The sequence below is a fragment of the Ctenopharyngodon idella genome, chromosome 16 (genome assembly GCF_019924925.1).
Source record: "Ctenopharyngodon idella isolate HZGC_01 chromosome 16, HZGC01, whole genome shotgun sequence".
NCBI lineage: Eukaryota > Metazoa > Chordata > Actinopteri > Cypriniformes > Xenocyprididae > Ctenopharyngodon > Ctenopharyngodon idella.
This window is the reverse complement of record NC_067235.1, coordinates 25,784,758-25,807,334: the sequence shown is the minus strand read 5'-3', so window position 1 is coordinate 25,807,334 and position 22,577 is coordinate 25,784,758. Positions and strand designations below refer to the sequence as shown.

The 22,577-nt window shown below is 36.3% G+C and overlaps 4 protein-coding genes across 21 annotated transcripts in view; 1 reads left to right on the top strand and 3 right to left on the bottom strand.

Moving 5' to 3' along the window:
• The window catches only part of LOC127497909 (sodium/potassium-transporting ATPase subunit gamma-like), a 34,043-nt gene extending 26,249 nt beyond the window's left edge, over window positions 1-7,794 (bottom strand). For 5 of the 14 annotated variants that reach the window (XM_051866700.1, XM_051866701.1, XM_051866703.1 and 2 more), the window contains exon 1: window positions 7,232-7,790. The gene's annotated coding sequence lies outside the window, so the exon portion shown is untranslated. Of the gene's footprint in view, window positions 1-7,231 lie in introns of all 14 variants that reach the window. The other 9 variants (XM_051866712.1, XM_051866713.1, XM_051866714.1 and 6 more) reach the window with 6 other exon arrangements.
• si:dkey-56f14.7 (engulfment and cell motility protein 1) lies at window positions 1,607-9,049 on the top strand. 5 transcript variants are annotated; one of them, XM_051866685.1, is made up of 9 exons: window positions 1,607-1,767; window positions 2,442-2,511; window positions 2,755-2,795; window positions 5,365-5,501; window positions 5,869-5,981; window positions 6,782-6,889; window positions 7,100-7,179; window positions 7,810-7,887; window positions 8,125-9,049. In XM_051866685.1, exons 3-9 carry the CDS (start codon window positions 2,790-2,792, stop codon window positions 8,335-8,337), a joined length of 735 nt encoding a protein of 244 aa, XP_051722645.1. In that variant the 5' UTR covers window positions 1,607-1,767; window positions 2,442-2,511; window positions 2,755-2,789; the 3' UTR covers window positions 8,338-9,049. The 5 variants fall into 5 exon arrangements, with proteins under 5 accessions (XP_051722645.1, XP_051722646.1, XP_051722650.1 ...); XM_051866686.1 differs by lacking the exon at window positions 2,442-2,511 and having other exon boundaries at window positions 1,639-1,767; XM_051866690.1 differs by lacking the exons at window positions 2,442-2,511; window positions 2,755-2,795 and having other exon boundaries at window positions 1,654-1,767.
• On the bottom strand, window positions 8,555-13,652 carry LOC127497905 (serum paraoxonase/arylesterase 2-like). Its single transcript, XM_051866682.1, is given in 10 exon segments — window positions 8,555-10,073; window positions 10,244-10,372; window positions 10,563-10,644; window positions 10,746-10,813; window positions 10,815-10,947; window positions 11,035-11,161; window positions 12,544-12,709; window positions 13,106-13,161; window positions 13,302-13,372; window positions 13,488-13,652. Coding segments are annotated over 10 exon segments (1,071 nt in total). The 5' UTR covers window positions 13,565-13,652; the 3' UTR covers window positions 8,555-9,911.
• Window positions 13,653-14,626: 974 nt separating this feature from the next.
• pon2 (paraoxonase 2) lies at window positions 14,627-17,459 on the bottom strand. Its single transcript, XM_051866681.1, has 9 exons — window positions 17,251-17,459; window positions 16,982-17,052; window positions 16,680-16,735; window positions 16,330-16,495; window positions 16,000-16,126; window positions 15,713-15,913; window positions 15,520-15,601; window positions 15,209-15,337; window positions 14,627-14,910 (listed from the first exon to the last, which is right to left on the bottom strand). The coding sequence occupies exons 1-9, from the start codon at window positions 17,325-17,327 to the stop codon at window positions 14,749-14,751; spliced, it is 1,071 nt and encodes a 356-aa protein (XP_051722641.1). The 5' UTR covers window positions 17,328-17,459; the 3' UTR covers window positions 14,627-14,748.
• Window positions 17,460-22,577: the final 5,118 nt, after the last annotated feature.

Below are 22,577 nucleotides of genomic sequence, written 5' to 3'. Positions count from 1 at the left end.
AAAAAAACAAAAACAAACAATCACCACAAAACCATTTCACCTGTCAAAAAGCTTTCAGATCATACACACATCAGTCAATATATAAACACTACAGAACATGTACTATCCATTACATCAAAAAAAATAAAAAATAAAAATAATTGAGAACAGGACGATACCCTTTAAAAAGGTTCTAATGTGTACAGTACCATTTAGGTACTAATATGTACACTTCTGGTACCAATATGTACTTTTAAGGTATGCACTCGTCAGGTACAAATGTGTACCTTTTGAAAGGGTGACAGCTTTTGTACCTTTTTTTTCTGAGAGTGTAGTTACAGAAAAATAAGTGTTTGTTGGGTGACAACCTTTGCTATTTTTAATGGAGGAATGGGTTGATTTGAGACATGTATGAAATGTTTTGGTAGTTTTAGTGCATCTGAATGTGAAACTAACAGCTGTGCCAAGCTGAAATTGAAAAAGAGAACTGTGTAAAGTGACCCAAGTATTGAGAAATGTGTCCAAGTGATAGTTAAAAAAAAAAACCTGAAATAAATAATAATAATAATAAATAAAATATTTTTTGGCTTTCATAAACATAGGTACAGTAATTTGTGGTAAACACGCTTAGTTTTCAGGGCTCTAGATGGTGTAACACTCAAATCTGTAGAGTATTCTTAGAGCCTCTACTGGGAAATTGCTGCCTGCATCCTTGCAAAATGTCTGAATTATTGAACAAATCCACAAGACCTTAAAGCGACATGAGACATTCAGAGGCACTAATGCAGCAGAGAAGCCCAAGTTCAGAATGAATATTTCACTGACCTCTGAAACCAGCATGAACCAATCCCATCACCACTATGACAAGAAGGAACCTTGGCAGCAAATCTCTCTCACTCTGAAATCCACAAATCAACTAAATCCATACAGACTAGTTATGACTTGGTAATTACAAAGATACAAGTTACAGACTGGATTTTGATATCAGAAGTGCTGAGTACACAGTTTTTAGGGTTACTAATGAAGCAAACAAAACTTGGATAAAATTCTCTTTTTTTCTTTTGTGCGTGGGTGCGGCTCTCATAATCTGAAGGATAATTAGAGGAATTTACAGATGTGAGATGGAGGTGGTCAGCTGTGCTGTTTGGCAGATGTCAGCATTCTTGCATAACAAACCTTACATAAATCCTCAGCATTGTTCCTATTATGAGTCTTGAGACTAACTCATTAGGAGGGCAAGTTGATTAATGCTGTAGCAATGGTGTTTCTGCATCCTACATTAATCAAATTTGAGGTGACATCTTTCAGAACACATTTAAGATTAGTCTGGTCAGGCATTACAAAGGAGGCTGTTGGAAGCCTTTTAATGGTACTTGTACATACAGCAGCACTGGAACTGATTCTGGTTAGGAATATTATTTTGTGCATATTCTCATCATGAGGACTTCTTGAATGTTTAAAACTTACCACTGACGTTGTTACACATCTGTGGCGCTCTAATGTTAGGTGCATCTCAATCTCTGTGGTAAATTGTGGCCCATTCTAAAAGCTTACTGGCAAGTTTAATTCAGGTCTCTATATGGAGAAGTTCTCATGAACAATATTGTGGCCTTGAAACTTTTTTAGGAACTGAATCTACCACCTGTGTTGCACTGCTGTGACATTTATTGAAGATAAGGAAGAAAATAACATTTGCTCAGGAGGATTCTGGACATTGAACATGCTGACGCTGCAAAGAAACCTCTGCAACTATATGGCAGATACATCAGTATAGCACACTGCAGATTGGTGAGTTTTGTTTTCTTCTTGGACTGCAAGAAGTTTGATGTAATACTGCTTCTTGCTAGAAATAGATTTTTTAAACCCATTTAAAATTTAAGTATACCCTACCATTAAAAGGTATCAGTAAGTTTTTTTTTTTTTTTATAATGTTAGAAAAGATTTCAAATAAATCCAGAAAAATTATCACTGTTTCCACAAAAATATTAAGCAGCACAATGGTTTTCAACATTGATGATAATAAGAAATGTTTCTTGAGCAGCAAATCAGCATATTAGAATGATTTCTGAATGATCATGTGACACAAGACTGGCGTAATGGCTGCTGAAAATTTGGCTTTGCCATCACAGGCATACATTTTTAAAATATACATAAAAAAATAAAATAAAAAAAAATACTTCCATAACAATTTCGCAATAGTACTTGTTTATCAAATAAATGAAGCTTTGAGAAGCATGAGACTTTTAAAAAAAACAACTTCTGAATGGTAGTGTATATTTGGTGTGTGTGAACCTAGCCCTTTTATGCTCTTTGTAGTATTATATGGTAGTCTAGTTTCACCATTGTGAATTTCGCAGTTTTGTGGAGAAACTTAAATTAAAACTCCACAAAAAAAAAAAAAAAAACAATTTCCTTTTTACACTTTAAAAAGAACTCACATTGTCCACCATTTCCTTTTTCAGTTTAATAACTGGAGCTTTCAGCAAACAGAGGAATCACTCCCTGTTAAAGGGAACATTCACATCAACTGCGGTCAGTACTTTAGTTTGTGGAAAATCAATTGAGGCGAGGGTGTCTTTTAAACAAATTATAAAGCCCTAAAAATGAAAAAGGGCTTTAAAACCCAAGTGTTAATTCTCAAACATGTGTGGTTTACAGACTATTTTAAGGGGGCTTTTTGGCATTTTCTGGATCACTGTATGCAAGTTTTTATTGTATGGAGGGGAAAAAAGCAGTATGAATATACTAATTAACATCTCATGTTGTATTCCACAGAAGAAAGAAATAAAGTCATACGGGTATAGAACAACATGAGGGTGAGTGCATGACAATTTTCATTTTTTTTGGGTGAGCTGCGAGAAAGTCTCATCACCTGTAATATTTCAATCAATCGCTTTAAGGTAAACCAGGCTGCATCATAATACACAGATGAATTAAACACTGAATTCTACAGCTCACCCCTTACCTGATGTCTAACCTCTATCATAAACAAAAACCATCTAAGATTCTGCCCCCCCATACAAACATGCTGTGATTCACGGGATGCATCAAGTACACGTCTCTTATCCGACGTGGCCTTGACATGCAGTACGTAAGCAAATTTGACAAGAAAGCAGAGGATGAGAGTGGAGTGAAAGAGCGAGTAAAAGGAAGAGGCTGCAAGGCTCTTATTGTGTAAGACTAGGGTAGAGTCAGAGTCCCGCACCAGCCCGACAGGCCACACTGAACCGGTTTCCATGACAACAGAATTCTAATGACTACACCCCTGGCTTTTGCTTTGATGGAGAACGATGCTACTGGATCTCGACGTTTCCACACTCTGTCACACCTTTTCCCTTTCACAATAAATGTCAGACTCTTGTCAGGGCCCAAAATACATCAACACAACTTCACTGCGATTTAGCTAGATAGACTATCTCTTAAATCATTATCTTTTGGTCCTGTCCTCCCCCATCCCCCATCCCCCATCCCTCCATCCAACCTGCTCATGCTCTCCCTCTGTGATCCACCCATGTGACCATAGCCAGCTGTTCATTGGCTGGCACCACGAAGGCATCTGCCCAATCGGTGCAGATCACTCATATAAACAAGCAAAGCAGCATTCTAAGGATTCAGAACTAAGTCTTTTTCTTTCAGTGAGGAGTCAATGGGAAATACTACATTGGGTTCTTCTACTTTGTTTCTCCCCTTTCTCATACCTGCACGCAGACAGGATCTTCTCCTTTTGAGAGAACTATCCTTGCTGTAGGACCATCTGCTGTCGCCTGCATCACCTCTTTCGCCCCATTGCCACTGTGACCAGGTTACAGTGTTTATGGTTCATTCCTTTTCGATATACACATGCAAATTTCAGCACTGACACATGGACATGGTGTGACATGTAAGTACAGCGAGCCTTTAAATGACCGTACTTTAACTGACTCTACTCACACAGTAACATGAGAATCACAATAGTGAAAGAACTGAATGAATGGGTGATGTTGCGTTATTGTTTTGTTACTGTAAACATTGCATGATCATATAGAATACATTAGAACAGAGTCGGCTGGCAGATCCATTTAAAATATTTCTTTTGAAGTACTGCAGTCACTTCATGTTTTTGTAATGGTTTACATGGCAAGCTCAGAGCTTTACTATACAAATACTGTAAAATTATATCTGCTTTTAATTTTTCCATTTTTGTTTTGGAATATAAACATGAATTCTAGTTATATTCACTTTTTAGGAGTCATATTTTTGCTAATTATTGCTCATCTTTTCAATACCCTTTTGCTTTCTTTGTCACTGTGGGGAGAGGGGGGTTCATTATTGCTCACTGCTTGATATTATTAAAAGCTCCATTATCATTTTATTTATACTGGTGATTTATAGTGCTGCTGCTATACAAACATTTTTACTATCTAGAGGAATCAACAGTTTGTCTAGACAGGCGGTGTAATGAAATATATCGGAAACATCAAAAAGTAGTCTGAATATAGTATGGTATAAAATTGTAATATATGGCTACAATTAATAACTGTCTATTTGCCTTACTCAATCCTTATGATCAAGTTAAATGATCTTGCAATAGAAATATGATACAAAGCTGAGATGTTCCAGGATCCTGATCCTGCATGTGTTACTAAATATTTACTCAACCTCAAGTAGTTCCAAATAACCAGCAGAACAAAGAAATTCATATAGTTTTGTAACTACTTGAGGGTGAGTGAATGACAGAATTTTCATTTTTGGGTGAACTAGCCCTTTAAGTACACACTTAAGTGTCAATTGTATTAAAAAAAAAAAAAACAGAAATTTTTCCAACCACCATGAATTTACTAATTGAAGAAAATCTCTAACATGAGTAGAAATTGTTTTAAACAGATACTGCATGTCAAATGATGGAAATACTTTGTACAGTGCAATAAGACAAAACACATTTCAACTGAGAAAAACCATAACCAATGTGTCCTCTTCTACAGACATTAGCTGGCCTACTCTCTTTAGTGCACTGTGTCAGCATGTTTCTCCCCAGGCTCTGACTGTGTCACAGTACTGTTGGAGATTAGACTGACAGGGCCTTAATCCCATAGAGCTCCTCAGTTCCCCCTGCCAGGCCCCAGCACTGTGCCAGGCCTGTACCCAACGGCCACACAAAGGGATGCAAGGTCTGAGATAAAGAAAAACTCCATTAAGTCACACAGATAAAGCACATAAGAGAAGACTCAGACTAAAACCAGTGTAGCCAACAGCAAATCACTTGATAAGACACAAAATGTTCTTCAACAGCAAACTACAATGACAGCTGGTGAAGCCTCCAGGTCTTCAAGCCAAAGAAAATCCTGTCATGAACAAAGTAAAAAGATGTGCTGTTGCATATTTGAATGACTGTCTCTACCCCTGTAGGTGGAGAAAAAACAGAAATGGTACACCACCCAAAGTGTCACGCTGCGGTTTAACACGGTGGACAGTGGCAGGCCACACAGGCCCTTGCTGAAGTCAGAGATGTTGAGCCAGGATGACCCCAAATCACGGCCAATGCTGTAAGAGCATCCTCTTATAGGCTGGAAAACACATTCAGACTTCATAAATTATGCAATTCACTGCTGATTCTGAATGTCCTGTCAGATTTTTCTAATTAATTTTCTGTTAAAAGCATATTATTCTCTGTTAAAATGCATCTTACGGTGGAATCTGGCCATTAGCAACCATGTTCAAATTTTTGTTGTTGTTCCATTGTGTTGCGTTTCACTTTTTATTAATACGCTGTGTTGAGATACAAGATATTCAACTTTTAAAGTCAGCATGAAACAGAAGTTGCAATGGTATTTTCTTTCTTATTGCGATGTGTATCTAGGACTGCACGATTAATCTAAATAAAAAAAATAAAAAAACGCTTTATGTATTTAGAGAACTACGAGAGAAACTCCAGCCAGAGGTGACCGAGCTGATTAAAAGGCAGAGGTTGAACCGCCTGTGTGAAGGGACTTGCTTTAGGAAGATCAGCGCTCGTCGCAGACAAGGTCAGTTACTCGTCCAAAATCAGGCTAAAGTTACATGTGACTCAATTCATGGATTAATTTCCAAATTCAGAAGAGCCATTTGATGGATTCCATTGCAGTTTTATAGATTTAATGTATACCACTAACAAAAACATCACATTGTACACCGGTTTGATTGATTGAATCATATTGGACATACATAAGTTGAAGGGAGACAAAGTATTTGAACTCTTCCTTTAGCTTAATGTCTATTAAGATTATGCACATTTTTAATAATCTACTCAAATATAGGGCATCACAGGCTTAGGTTCCCCTGACCACCTTACCCTAATGCTTGGTCTGTTTGATATTGCATTATATTAACAAGGATATGAATATATTAAAAGGATAATCTCATTCTATATTTGGGGCACACAATAGCCTATATGCAAATACTCCATTTTGTGTGTGTGTATGTATATATTATATTATATTATATTATAATATATTATATATATATATTCTCTATACCATTATTATTGTGCCTCTTTATTTAAAATGTTTATTTCAAAACCTACTGATATTAAATATTCATTAAATATTCAGCATGAAAGAGCAGCTTGTTAGTCACAACAAGCACAGGCTTAAATGATGCTTTTAATCAAAAGTGATTCACTGCTGCTTTAATTAAAATCTGATTTTCATATACAACGTTGTCCTACTAGTAGAAAAACTATAAAATCTGATTGGAATGGATCAAGACAAGGACAAGACAAAGCAAGCTTTTTGTGCAAGATTTGTTCTTATATGCATTTGTTCTTATATGTATACATCTCCCCTAGACAAGTTCTGGTACTGCCGTCTATCACCAAACCACAAAGTGTTACACTATGGAGACATAGAGGAGTTCTCACAAGGACAAATATCACATGACTCTCTCCAGGAGAAAGGTGGGCAACACACTTTTTGATTATAGGTAACAATGAAATGAAAACTGCTGTATTTCAACCTATAACGGCTTATATTTTTATCACATTGAATGTTGATGCCATATTGACCCACAAGTTTGAAGCAAAATAGAGTTAAATATGCTCATTTTTAAGTAAAAGCATTCAGAATTCAGGAAAATCTCCATAACATTCCATCTTCTCTACATTCAGTGACAGTAGCAGATATCAAAGCAGTGGTAACAGGTAAAGACTGCCCACACATGAGGGAGAAAGGAGCAGTTAAGAATAAGGTAAGAAGTATTAATTATTGTAATAAGAAACTTGACAAGTAGGTAAACTCACCAGGCAGGATTAGGTGTTGTGGATCCAAACTCAGAGCAGAAAAGACAGGCCGATTTTACGTGAAAAATCTTGCAGAGGCAAACTGCGTGAAGGCTTCAACTGAAAATTATAACTAGTAAAAACAACCCCAAGGAAAGACAACAGCGGAACACAAACAGCCACATTAACAGCTGAAAACAATTAGCATAGCAATTAATTTAGTAATGTCAATTAAGTCCAAATGCCGCCATCTAGTGGTTAGATGTATCAGATAGGACTAATGGCTTTAACTCGACTTACTCCCCCTTGCTGGTGAAATATTTAATTTTTGACAGGAATGAAAACGGATAGACACAGTGTGTTCAATGATATGTGTGTGTGTGTGTGTGTGTGTTTAAGGGATATTCCTCTCTCAAATCTCATTTTTTAGAACTGAATCTTTTTACAGTTTAAATTGACTTTTTTGGGAACTTAGCTTTCCAGCTGGGTGACTTTGGGAGCAAAGGCACCTGTAGTAAAGTACAAATGGGAATTGTGGGAGAGGAAGTGAGGTCAGGTACGCTGGGGTTGGAGATTATTACTCTTTCTTTGCTTTTCAGGAGCTGCTGGAGCTGGCTTTTTCCATTCTCCATAACTCTGATGAATATCTAAACTTCATTGCTCCAGACAAACATGAGGTGAGTATCACAATATACAAAGCCAGGACAGTCATAAAATATATACTTGTCTCATAAATGATAAAGAACCTTTGCTCTTTATAACAATATCAACTTGTGGTGTGGACATCAAAAGCCATTATAAGTAGGCCTGTTTCTTTAATAGCCCAAGTTCTTTTCACTCGTGCGCTGCTTGTCATTGTAGTTTGAACAATACTCTCTTATTTATACTATTTTCCTTTCTTTTATATTCACTAGTACTGCATTTGGACTGATGGCTTGAATGCTCTTTTGGGAAAAGAGATGACAAGTGAGCTCACAAAATCAGATATGGACACTCTGGTAACTATGGAGCTGAAACTTCGCCTCTTGGACCTTGAAAACATTCAGATTCCTGATGTTCCTCCCCCTGTTCCCAAAGAGCCCAGCACTTACGACTTTGTTTACGACTTTACCCAGCAGCACACTTGAGACTGGAATAAAGTCCTTACTCAAGCTGGTAATCAGCTGTAAGGAAGGAGTGCTCACATTTTTGCTATCCCCGTTTCCTCTCTTTCCCATTATATGGACGGAATCATGTTCAGATCATACGTTTTCCTCTAGATTGTGACTATGATGTGATGCTTTAGTTTTCTATTCCCTTTAAATGCCTTTTCATGACTTCTGCAAAGAGAAAAACTCAGTAACATTTCTTGTCATCAGTTTTAATGAACACTCGACTTGGTATCATTCACATTTATGTGCAAGTACATATCTACATAAAACACTGAGAATGGATTTGTTTCACAATCATATAAAATAAAATTCGGAAGCTACGTTAAGTCATGAACACATACAAATCACTCAAAGGACAGTTACATTATTGTGCTAGTCATTAGACATTTTCCAGAGAAATCAAGTCAACTAAATCACACTGAACATTAATGTTAAAAGACTGTTTCCAATATATTGGTTCACATTTGGCTTCTACATTTAAAATTCTCACACACACACACACACACACACACTAAGCTAGAATCATTATAGTAGCAGGTGTTTTGAAAACAGATTATTTTAGCTTTTATATAAAAAGGCCTTTGATTTGCTAAGTTGGACACATTTTTTTCTTACAAAACATGTGATGTGCTTTCCTGTTACCCAATATACAGTTTGCATTAAAATAAATTGAGTTGTTTAATCATTACCATTGTAGTATCATTCATACTGGCAAGGTTTGGATGGACAATTTGGACTTTCTTAGTCTTAAAATGGTTCTTTAACAGGATAAACAAAATATAAGTACCATCCCAAACACTTTGGACATGTCCTATTGCATTTTATCAACCCTGGGAGATCATTGTGCTTATGACAGTTGCAATACATTGATTCCAGTGAGCAAAATGTTTTGTCTATTACTATCAAACTACCAAGGTGCTGAGATATTGCTTGTAAAGATAATCATAATTGATTGGTTTTCATTGACATAATACACTCTCTTAAAAATAAAGGTTCCAAAAGTTTTTTTTTTTTTTTTTTTGAAGCGATGCCAAAGAAGATCCATTTCTGGTTCCCTAAAGAACCTTTCCATGAACAGTTCTTAAAAGATTTTTTTTAAAATCAGTGTAAAGAACATTTTAAAAATCTAAAGAACCTTTTGTGGAATTTAAAGGCTCAATTTATGTTAAAGGTTCTTCATGGAACCATAGATGCCGATAAAGAACCTATTAAGTATATTAATAAAATATTTCTTATAACTTAAAAAGAAATTGAATCAAAAGGTCTCAACATAAGTCAACTCAAAACTATAACCTAAGTTTCACTCCACCCAAATAAAGTGTATAATGATTATATATCATAGGAAAAAATGTAGTTTAAATACTTTTTTTGTGTAGCATGTCACTGCAGAAAACGGTTGGCACTGATTGACATTTCAGAGGTCAACTAACCAAGTATAATTAGCATGTCTTGTCTTTAAATTGTTTGTTGCAAAAAAGTCAGTTTTTGAAATTATACACACTAGCCAAATCAAATATTTTTTCATTGTTAGCTGCAAGTGAATATATTCACTATTTAAGGTCACAGATCAGAGCTTTCTGATAAACGGTTCCAATGAGCAGCTTTCCTCCATATGGGGCTGCCACTGAAGAAGCAATGATCACACTGCCATCATCTGCATACACCTGAGTCACCTGGGGCTTTTCAGAGAGGATGTTCTCAATCCTGATAACCTACAGGAGAACAAGGAATTATTGATTTTTGGAGGGTACTGTTTTACAGCTTAGAGCTGGGGGAGAGAATATGAATGTCAAATTACAATGAACACACATAATACACATTGACAAAGAGGACTTTAAATAAATATCTATTTCTAGCAAACATGCACAGAATACACACACACCTCAGAACCAGGTGGATCATTCGGATCACCAAGCATGAATTTGAGACCGTTTGGGTGGCAGCCCAACCACAGATCTCCAGATTCACGGACCACCTCGATGTTGTCAGGGAGTGAGCCCACATCAACTTCCTGGGTAAGAAAAGTGAACATGCAGTAATAATAACAATATTAATGTATCAGCAGAGTGTTCTCCTAAAAAAAATATATATATATACATAATGTACTTTTATGGTTGTTTTATTTGAAGCTAATACAACAAATAAATCTAAAACTCAAATTATTCTATATGGGAAACAAATATCATGTATTTTGTCTTTACCTTTATGTGAGACAATACAGTGTTATTCTGTATCTCCATGACAGTAATTGTGTGCTTCAGAGCATCTGACACATACAAATGCCTGAAATAAATTGTTACTTGTATTAATAACATAAGAGGACATAAGAATTGCATTTTTCTATGCTTTAATTAATGCAGATCTTGATTTTTTTTGCAACTTGCCTTTTGTTGGGTGAGATATTTATGCCATTGGCAGATAGGAAACCCTCTGCCACAACCTGCACAGGTCTCAGGGCTGAAGTAGATGACGTCACACCAGGGCAAAGACAGAAACCACCCCACCAACTTGAGAATCTCATTTGTGAAGTAATGATCATTGGTGGCATAAAAGCTTTCGGCCCCCACAGCTACTATGTCATTCACACTAACAAATGCACAGAAATAAACTGAAATTTATACTTTGTTTGGGTTTGAGGGTTATAGAAATACTGTGTTTTGAAGAAGCACATACTTATGCAGAAGTTCATGCTTGATGGTCTTGATGTATTGAAGAGCATTTTCATTCTCAACAAATCTGAAAATCTCCACTTGGCTTTTGCCTTGAGGATGATTAACAACAAACACATATATGGCACCATCTGTAGTGAGAGAAGAAGAATTCATACATTATTAGACTTTCTATCAAACTCATCCATTTATAAGGGTAATATAGAGTCCCTAGGGACATGCTGAAGGAAAATTATAGGTCATCGCTTTTGTATTCTCATCTCGCATTCTCCCCCGAGAAACTTTGCGTTCGCTGCCAAAATGTTTTGAGTTTCTCGGGGTTCGCAAAAGCGCTATATAAAAAATATATTTTTTCCTCCCATCTCATATTTCTTCCATCACCATGTCTCCGTAGGTTTAAAAGTGAAGATCACATTACTGACAAAATGTAAACTACTAGGGGTCTAGTTTTTCTTACTACAATTTGAAAAATATAATTCTTGTGTGTAGGTATAGAGGGTATGCACGTGACGTCACCGTCGACCGTTATGACTGCGGTTACGCCCACTGAGTGGCAAAAGACTGAGTGGCAGCATTGGTTTTCAGCGTGAATGCCGCAAAAAACACAAAACACATCCAAAACAGGAAAGAGCTTTGCGAGTGACTGTACAAATAGCTTTGACACAAGATCTGAGGAATATTTTTAGACTGCTGAAAGCTACGGAAAAAAGAAGCAAATAGGTCGCTGCAATTCACAGAAACAGCTGGACTCCAGGCAAAGAAACATGTTTTGCAGTTATCATTTTGTGTCAAAATGTTGGATTTTGGGGTAAAATTATATTCTATATATTGTATTGTTATATATTGTGTTGACAACTCATCAATTAAATATTTACCATCTTATATTCTGCATAATTGGGTGTTTTTAAATAAACACTGACAGAAACTATACAAGTTTTAGGGCTGGACGTTATGATGAAATATATAACGTTGATATAAGTGATCACTCTGATTTAGACCTACCTATATTGTATTTATATAAAACGTTCACAGACAGATTTGCTTTATGTATTTCCCCGGCGTCAAAATCAGGCACATAATAATGTCAGGAAACACGATTCCTGGCTGCATGCCAATATCCATGGATTAGGTTTCTTTGACATGTTATAAGTAACACTTTCAAGCCCAACCTTTAGTGTAATTGTTTGTTTTACTCGCGTTTTCGCAGTTTCCCCTATTAAATCCTGTCATGCAGCAGGTTCTTTTGCCACTCAGTCCAGCTGAGGGAGCGTGTTCCGGCAGGAAAGTGACGTCTGTGCATACCCTATAATGTACCCTGTACATTATACAAAACCATATTACTACAAAATCCATTTTTACTCAGGCGTCATACATTCATTAAATGCTTACACTCCATAAAGTTGTTCATGGATCTAAAGAAAAGAACAAACGAATAGCAACCAAACTGCATGGAACTGAAATTAATGCTCAATAAACTAGCAAGAAATGTATTTATTTAATAAAAATGCCAAACCTTTGTCATCTGTGTATACGCTGATTCCATGTGGATTAAAAGAGTCTTTGTCAAACTGACCCTTGATGCTCAGTGCTTCAATTTTCAGTTCAGAATCCAACAGATTCAGGGTATAGATCTTTCCAGGATCATCTGAATAGGATGGTAAGCCTGGATACTTCAAGCCCTATCATCATAATTCATCTATTTACACCAAGTGCAAAAATGCTATTTTTACTCACTCCAACAACCATTGTTCAGACAATTTACTCTTATCACAAACATTGCTTCTATTTATACTTTTTATAAATTGCATCTATTACTATTTGCACTTAGAATATTAAGATTCTGTGCAAACTTGGTGCAAACAGCATCTACTACAATTTGCAATATTATTATGTACTTACTAGCTGCTGCCCTAAAATATATGCATTTAATATGTGAATTCATCTAGGCTCATACCACACTGCCTGGGTTATAGAGTTTGAATATATCCAGAAATTTACCGATACCTTTTGAATAATGACTTATAGCTGATTAACTATTCAAAATGCTTAGTCATGGTTTTGTTGTTATGACATACCGTGCTCAGAAAAGCCAATCCATCGTCAAGTATGGTGAGATCTTCAGCCCCACCCTCTATTTAAAACACGGAAAATAACACTGTATTGATGAAAACACGTCACTGCAATGTCCTCATGTACAGCGTTAGAAACATATACATAACACTAAAGAGCAGCGAATGACTCCTGATCAGTCTGCAGTGTGTTTTAACTTACCTATGCCCTCTATTAGGTGACAGTTAGGAAGGTAGTTCTTGGTTAGTTCTCTGGAGGAAAGTGATATATGCCTGTGTGGAGAAGATCAGATTTAAATGATATTGCTATGATTATTGTCATGTGCAATTAATATGTATACATTTCGCGACCATTGTTATATAAATGTAATTGAGAATATCGACCAACCTCAGTGCGATGAGTCTTTCTCCGATGAAAACTGACAGAGCAATGACAGCTAAAGACAGGACTGCCAACCTGCCCATACTTGTCTTGTTTGAAGCGCTACTCTCTTCTTCTTCTTCAGCTTATTGGCTGATCGCAACAAATCTCGCGCATTACCGCCACCTTGTGTGAGCACTACTGAGTACTATTCATACTGGGTCAGCAGTTACATTAGCACCTTTTTTGAAGGCCCCCCCATTGTCCAAACAACATTCGAAGGTCCCCTGTCAAATTAATATTTTTTTAGTCGTTTTAGGTTTTTACATGCTTGTTTTGCCCTATTTTTAAAATCATTATTTTAACACCTTAAGGTCCCCAGTGTTAGTGGGCCCCGGATCTTTGGTTAAAGCTGCAGTCCGTAAGTTTTGCCTCTTTGTCGCCATCTATGTTTGAAACCTGCAATTGCAGTTATTTGCAGAATTATCATCTTTACGTGGGTTGTGCATCCAGCTGCTGTGAGAAAAGGCTCTAAATAATCCGCTACCAGCAGCATCCTCACATGCCATATAGCCTACTAGCTGGGACTCCTTCTTTCTGTTTACAGACGTGATGTAATGACGCAAAGACTACTGGCTGCATGCTCGAATTTCCAGTGGAAACCTACCAGTACCGATTTTATTAGAAAACATTATTACAAGCTTACCGTTGTGAATTAAGCTAAGGTAAGGAGACAGTTTTGAACACTGGCTGGTTATGTACTTGCTCAAAAAATGATTTTGGATAATTTTTAACCAAAAAATTAAAATAAAAAATGTTACAGACTGCAGCTTTAAGAACCAGTGGCTTAGAAAATTCTTCTTGAAAATCTTAAAGTGACATCCCAAAAACTTATGGTTACATCCTATTGCATTTTATGTACCTGGAGAGACTGTATCTGTGATAGTTGCATCACAGCTTTTTTCTGTTACTTTCAAACCAGTCAAGATGTGATTAACATGACTTGATAATGCTTGTAAATTTCACACAGGATATGCTGCCATGTGTTAAGAAAAATGTATATAGTGTGGACTAATTTTTCACTTTATTATGCTACAAAAGGAGCATGTCACACTGCAGGACAGTGCTGATACTAACTAAAATTTCAAAAGTCAAAAACCCAGATATAATTAGTTGGTCTTGTCTTTATTTTGTGTTGCAAAATCTAGTCTTTAAAGTTACACTTTTCAGACAAATTCATTCAAACACTTAAGACAATATTTAGTCTCCCTTGTCCCTAGTGTATTCACTATTTAAGGTCACAGATCAGAGCTTTCTGATAAACAGTTCCAATGAGCAGCTTTCCTCCATATGGGGCTGCCACTGAAGAAGCAATGATCACACTGCCGTCATCTGCATACACCTGAGTCACCTGGGGCTTTTCAGAGAGGATGTTCTCAATCCTGATAACCTATAGGAGAACATATAGTTTTAAGACAGGAAATAGTGCAAAGAGAAAGGGAAAGGGATGGAAACATCATACAAGATGAACATGACAGCTCAGCATACAGTATTTGAGCATATAGGCACTACACATTAGGCCATGGCTCAAGCATTTACACACCTCAGAACCAGGTGGATCATTCAGATCATGAAATACACATTTGTGTACACATACAAATTACAATGAACACACATAATACACAATGACAAAGAGGACTTTAAATAAATATCTATTTCCAGCAAACATGCACAGAATACACACACACCTCAGAACCAGGTGGATCATTCGGATCACCAAGCATGAATTTGAGACCATTTGGGTGGCAGCCCAACCACAGATCTCCAGATTCACGGTCCACCTCAATGTTGTCACAGAGTGAGTTCACATCAACTTCCTGGGTAAGAAAAATGAACAATTAACAATAGAACTCAAGAAATGTTGGCTTTTTAAATTAAAAGTTGTTTCATTTGAAACTAACGCAACTAATAAGTCTAAAATTTGATTCTTAAATCTGTAAAACTAAATATTCTATATAGGATAAAATAAGGTGTGAACATTTCATGTAGTTTTGTTTACCTTTACATGAGATAAAACAGTGTTTTTCTGTATTTCCAGGACAACAATTGTGTGCTTCAGAATATTTGAGACATACAAATGCCTGAAATTACATGCAATTTGTATTAAAAACATATAATGAGAAATATTTTTGATAATATGTGACATTATGCTGTGCTTTAATGCAAATCGTGGCCTTTTTTCCAAAACTTGCCTTTTGTTGGGTGAGATATTTATGCCATTGGCAGATAGGAAACCCTCTGCCACAACCTGCACGGTCTCAGGGCTGAAGTAGACGACGTCACACCAGGGCAAAGACAGAAACGGCTCCACCAACTTGAGAATCTCATTTGTGAAGTAATGATCATTGGTGGCATAAAAGCTTTCGGCCCCCACAGCTACTATGTCATTCACACTAACAAATGCACAGAAATAAACTGAAATTTAATTTCTGATTATGTTTAGGGTTTCAGAAATACTGTATTTTGAAGAAGCACATACTTATGCAGAAGTTCATGCTTGATGGTCTTGATGTATTGAAGAGCATTTTCATTCTCAACAAATCTGAAAATCTCCACTTGGCTTTTGCCTTGAGGATGATTAACAACAAACACATATATGGCACCATCTGTAGTGAGAGAAGAAGAATTCATACAATATTAGACTTCTATCAAACTCATCCATTTACATTACTTTTACCATTTCACATTAACTACCTCTCTTGTGTGTAGGTAATTTATTATAAATTAAACAATCTCGTATAGACAGAATTCAATATGGAATGCAACTTTTCTTGTTTATGTATACATTTATTTAATAAAAATGCCAAACCTTTGTCATCTGTGTATACGCTGATTCCATGTGGATTAAAAGAGTCTTTGTCAAACTGACCCTTGATGCTCAATGCTTCAATTTTCAGTTCAGAATCCAACAGATTCAGGGTATAGATCTTTCCAGGATCATCTGAATAGGATGGTAAGCCTGGATACTTCAAACCCTATGAGCAATTCATTTGAGCATGTTTAAAAATGTAGTTGCGTTTAACCGGCCGAATTCATGTAATAAAGTTTAGCAGCAGTGTACTTCAGTAGAAATGTGCTTTTAGTAAAAACGACTGTTGCTAACATGAGTCTGAATGACTAACCAAAATACTCAGTAAAACTTTTGAGGTTATGACATACAGTGCTCAGAAAAGCCAATCCATTTTTAAGTACGGTGATATCTTCAGCCCCAAAATCTGTTAAAACACAAAAATAACACCAAAGATTACCACAACATCCACATTTGCAGGTTCAGAAACATATACATGCTTCTTCAAATGTATTACGAAGTGCTCTTCACACTATAAAAAAAATTAAATAAACTGTACCAATAAAATATTATTTTTCATGAACCTCAGCGTTTATAATTTACATAAGTAACATACATGGCATTAGGTCTAGACTGGTTAATTCAGTCCAGCTAATGACACGTGAACACTTACCTATGCCCTCTATTAGGTGACAGTTAGGAAGGTAGTTCTGGGTCAGTTCTCTGTAGGAAAGTGATAAATGCCTGTGTGGAGTAGATAAAACGACACGTGTAAAAGACATTGCTATGATTACTGTCATGTGCATATATCAATAAGTCGCAACAAAGGTCAGAACAACATGCAGTCAAAGAAAACCGTTATTGCAATAGTTAAACAGTATGGTTTCAAACAACTGTAATCGCAGCCATCGTTATAAAATATGATCGAACAGATCAACCAACCTTAATGAAATGAGCCTTTCTCCGATCAAAACTGCAAGAGCAATAACAGCAAGTGAGAGTACTGCTAACTTGCCCATGTCTGAAACTCTCACGCTGTCTCTAACGCACAAACAAAATCAGTTGCCAAATATCCCCACCTACTGTTTGAACCGCATTCTACAATAACGCCATCCCAGTAGTTTGTTTCTTCCTTGGTCCGTGGTTTTGTCTTTACCAGCCACCTCTTTAAACCTATTGATGCGTAGGTAGGTGTGCGTGCGTTTCTTCTTCATGTATTTTTTTTTTTTTTTTTTAAATATTATATGTATTTATTATAATGGCATATACCAACTCTTTTTAATTAAATAATAATCGTTTAAAATTAAAAAAAAAATTCAAATGAATAAATAAACCACACACAATAAATTAAATATATTATACAATTGAAGAGTTCATTTGCAAAAACACACTCCGTTTTTATTAATTCTTACAAAAACATGTTTTTTTTGTTTGTTTGTTTTTTGCATTCCAAGTAATATCAATCAAAGTTTTCAGCATGTAAGACGTATGGTGTACAAGGACGAGCAGGAGTCGAAATTATAAATCTTCGATTACTTTTAGTCAGCTTTGACGAAACTTCCCTCAGCTGAGCTAGCGCGTCTTTTTGAAGTGACTTGCAGCCTTGTCATCTGACCTGAATACTGCGTGCTGATTCGCTAAAAACGGACCTATCGGTTTCTGTACACAAACAACAATGGCGCTTGTCGGTTTCTGCTGTGTAACTTAATATTATAAAGCGACGAGAATACTTTTTGTGCGCCAAAAAAAACAAAATAACGACTTTTCAACAATATAGTGTTGGGCCGATTTCAAAAACACTGTTTCGGAGCTTTACGAATCAAATCAGTGACTCGGATCTCCTATCAAACGGCGAAACTGCTGAAATCACGTGACTTTGGCGCTCCGAGTCACTGATTCGATTCGCAAAGCTCCGAAGCAGTTTTTTTAAATCGGCAAATCACTATATTGTTGAAAAGTCGTTTTTTTTTGTTTGTTTTTTTTGGCGCACAAAAATATTTTCGTCGCTTTATAATATTAAGGTAGAACTACTGAACTCGCATGAACTGTTTTAAATATGTTTTTAGTACCTTTATGGATCTTGAGAGAGGAAATGTCATTGCTGTGAATGCAGGCCTCGCTGAGCCATCGGATTTAATCAAAAATATCTTAATTTGTGTTCCGAAGATGAATGAAGGCCTTAGGGGCGTGTAACGACATGAGGGTGAATGACATTATTTTCATTTTTGGGTGAACTAACCCTTTAACATGTAGGGGCGTCATTCCTAGTTGTTACGTAGTTTCGTCTCCCCTAATTATGCAAACCGACCTTGAGATGTATTTATGTATTTTATCTCATGGGTCAGTCTCTCTTGAAAGTTCCCTTTTACATTTTCGTAAGTGCACGATTATTTGTAACTTTAACCTCGTTTCAATCATAAAGCTTCCTCTCTTCTTCGGGAAAGCTGATATACGAGCACAGGGAGGCTTGCATAATAATAAGCCAATTTAGATCACGTGATATATTATCCAAAATTATTCAGTCAGGGCCAGTAAATAATGTTCTTTATCATGAAAGGGTTTTGGTAAAGCAATATACCAGTGTAGTGCACTTAATCTCTGGTTCCAAATGTAGTAGAATTTATTGGTCAGTAGTCGGCACTATTGCACCTACCCATTACTTCAGTACTAATTAGATTAAAATAGCTTACAAATATTGTACATTACGTTTTTGTGTTATTTATCTTTGCTATGATTGATAGCAGCCTTATATATAATTATACCTCAAGAAGTTTACAACAATATGGAATGTCAGGTTATGACAGAACCACTAAAGCATATTCTGTCTGTTCAACTTAAAAAGTGACAAAACGGATTGAATGAGAAATACAAAATAATTTAAAAGCAGGTATTTTCATGTGTGGTTTACAAAAAGTGCTTTATATAACCTAGAAATGCATATTTGCATAAGAGGCAAAAAGTCAGTAATATAATTAAGCATGTAAAATGGATAAATTAATGACTAATTAATAAATTCTAAATTTATTTCTAAATAAGTTCTAAATAAGTTCATATTATGAAATTTTTGGCTCTCTATTTGACCCCCTTCTTCTTCTTTGAATTCAAGCATGAAAATGTTGCAAAACATCATCCTTATTGATAAAATAGACTTTTAAGTCTGCTAATTTGGAAATTTGAGTAAAGGAATAAAGAATGATGAATTTCTTTGAACAAATACACCACATTCTTTTATTGATATCAGTGATGTACTGGAAGCCTCTTTGCCTGAGGGTGCCACATTTAGCAAGAAGATGGAACTGCTTTAAATCTGCAGTAGCTACTACTTAATGTCATACAGCACAGCATTTAAATATAGTTGACAAATAACATGCCCATTAACAATTTTTTCAATTTCAATATTGTTAAAATGCATGTAAAAGTATATTTTAGTACATGTGGTAATTGGTTACCATTTCTTTTAAGCTTTTTAATTCTCATATTGCAGACAATTCACTTAAATTGTTCTGCTGTGTAACAAATTATTAAAAAGTGCAAATATTCCATGCCGCTCTCTAAGCGGGTCCGCCAGCATGGGAGTTGGGTGCTCTAACAAGGAGGCTAAAGACCACAGTCTCTAACGTCAGTTGCTAGAGCGCCTCTTGAGATCAGGGGAGTGAGGTTTTACACACACAGCTCTTACCGGCCAACGTCCGTTACACTCACCCCCCTAAACCTCACTCCCATTCGGGTCACGGCACCAATGCAGTGACTGACGGCAGAAGGTCTGGACTCTATAGCAGCTTTCATTGGCCAAGGACCGCACAAGAGGATGTTTGACTGACATGTAATGCAACCAGTCACAGTTCGTTTTATTCCGCGTCATGGTTAGGGGTGTAAAAATGTAAAGTCGATGTCCCTACAATACCAGACTGACGTGCATCTAATAAATTATTAATTCAAGAACGCTGTGCAGCTTTACTGCAACAATGGAACTGTGAACTTCACATACTTTTGAAAATCCAGCATGTAGTTGAAGCGCTCATTCTCACAGTTGTAAACATGACGGCGTTCTTCTTCCACAATGGGGTTTGGCGTCACGGTATTTGTTTCCGTTACACATGTTGTGACACATGTCTACTGGACATCCTGTAGAATTCAACCAACCAGATGATGACTTCGAAACTCCTGAAGTGTTTCCAGTTAAGTGTGCCATATGCATCAGATGTTCAGCCAACAGTCAGTGGGCATAATTTAGCTGAGATTAGCACCAATGTAACCCCTCCTGTTCAAATCGCCACAGGACTCGAACCCGGGTCCGCCGGCATGGGAGTCGGGCACTCTAACAAGGAGGCTAAAGACTGCAGTCTCTTTTTGAGGTTTCAGGTTTTACACGCACAGCTCTTACCGACCAACGTCCATTACACATGTAGTCTCTCAATTAATAGAAAGTCTGATCTAACTGCATGCATAATAATTCTAATTAATTTTTTTAATTAATTTTAGATAAAATATAGCATGTCTCAATTAATATGAGGCTATAAAAAATGCATATAAAAAGTTTAAAATAATTTTAGATGAGGTGTAGCAAATCACACTTTCATGTCATCTATACCCAAAGCATTTACAATTGTTTAGTAACAGATTTCTGTTGCAGAGACAAAAGTACCATGACTCTTTACTGTTTGGCTATGTTTTAAAAAGTCATAATAAACTGATTTGAAGAAATTATTTGGTTGTTTTACCTTAGCCTTTCATGGCAAACACTCAAATGACTCTTTACTGTAGCAAACAAGAAGATAAGATCTTGTCAATTGTAAATACTAACATGCAAATCAGCAAACTTAAATGTGTTGTTCTGTGATGTCATGTGCCTTTGTGTTCCTGTCATTAAGATGCAATATATGCAGAGGTTGCCCTTTTTTGTTTCTTCCTCTCAGTTTGTTATCTGGTCTAGTTGAACTTACAAGTAAAATGAATCTTTAAAATTACACATTTATATCTAAGAATGATCATTAGTAACATTTAACTTAAATACTTACAGTAAATGTTTTGTTCTGTGGTGTCAGATGCCTTTGTATCCCTGTCATCAAGATGTTATATCATAAGCACAGGGTAAAATACTTTTAAGTAAACTATGTGTTTGACAATGGCAAGTTGAAGGAAGATGAGCCTATTCTTCTTGGAAAAGACATCTACACACCCTTTGTAAAAACTTTGAGTGGCACTTTGTCTGATTCACTAACATTGTTCTCTGCATAGTTTTCTCTTTCACTAACATAACACAGGAGTGTACAAACCACAGCATCAAACGAAGTCACAGCTTACCTAAATGAGTGACAGTCACGTTATTTTGAACTGTCATGCTCTGAGTGCTGTACTGGGGTGTGGCTTTAAGTACACTGAAAAACCTGCCCTACTTGTCATACAACAAACTCTGTAATCACTGCTCACATTCGAGTGAAACTGCTATTGCATTTGGTAGCAGCACCCATGCACTCACTGGTTGCACGAGTGCTTTGGTCTCACCGTGGACTTAACTTGCACCAATAATGCAGAGTTTTACCCTGAAATAGGTTACTGAATGCATATCTGATGGGAGAACATGTGACAATGTAGAAAATAGACTCATTCCCAATGGAAACAAACTGGAGTAGTGCAAAAATAGCTCCTCTTCTACCAAGCAAGCTGTGTTCTAATTTTGCTTGTGATAGGCTCTACACAGTCCCGATTTCATGTTTTTCCACAAGAATATAAATCAATTCAACTGCCTAGTTGCAAATACACACACACACACACACATATATGTATATATATACGCATTGTTCAATTGTTCAGTTAATGCCACAGTGCAAAATTATAAAGTTTGTATGACACAGAAGTTGCTATAACCTTTTCCCCTCCAATTGTGACATTTCTCTGAGAAAAATTGCTTCTCAGACGTTTAATATTCATTCTACATTTTTAATAACACAACTTAAGGCACTGAATTATGAGTGCTCTTATTACACAAAATGGCATATGCAAAGCAATGTTCACAACTGCCATTCATAAGCTATCCAACCATCTTATTTATGTTCACACTTGTAAACGGGTCAAACTGACATATGATACTACGAAGCTAAAATAATATATTTTACGTTCTTTTCGGAGTTACACTTCACATTATAATGACGGAACATAACCTAAACTGATAGACCTTGGTGGTATATAATTTATAGAAAGAGAAAGGCCGAGGACATGGAGCGATGGAAGGAAAAGTGGAGGGAAAATGGTGCACCACTGAATCACGA

What these genes read in the sequence shown, in the direction of transcription:
- si:dkey-56f14.7 (XM_051866685.1), top strand. An exon ending in TGACTCTCTCCAGGAGAAAG is followed by an intron (nt 6,890 to 7,099) that starts GTGGGCAACACA and finishes CTCTACATTCAG; the next exon opens with TGACAGTAGCAGATATCAAA. An exon ending in AAGGAGCAGTTAAGAATAAG is followed by an intron (nt 7,180 to 7,809) that starts GTAAGAAGTATT and finishes TTTGCTTTTCAG; the next exon opens with GAGCTGCTGGAGCTGGCTTT.
- pon2 (XM_051866681.1), bottom strand. Translation starts at nt 17,327, where the DNA reads ATGGGCAAGTTAGCAGTACTCTCACTTGCTGTTATTGCTCTTGCAGTT. An exon ending in GATTGGCTTTTCTGAGCACT is followed by an intron (nt 16,496 to 16,679) that starts GTATGTCATAAC and finishes AATTGCTCATAG; the next exon opens with GGTTTGAAGTATCCAGGCTT. An exon ending in ATGATCCACCTGGTTCTGAG is followed by an intron (nt 14,911 to 15,208) that starts GTGTGTGTGTAT and finishes GTTCTCCTATAG; the next exon opens with GTTATCAGGATTGAGAACAT.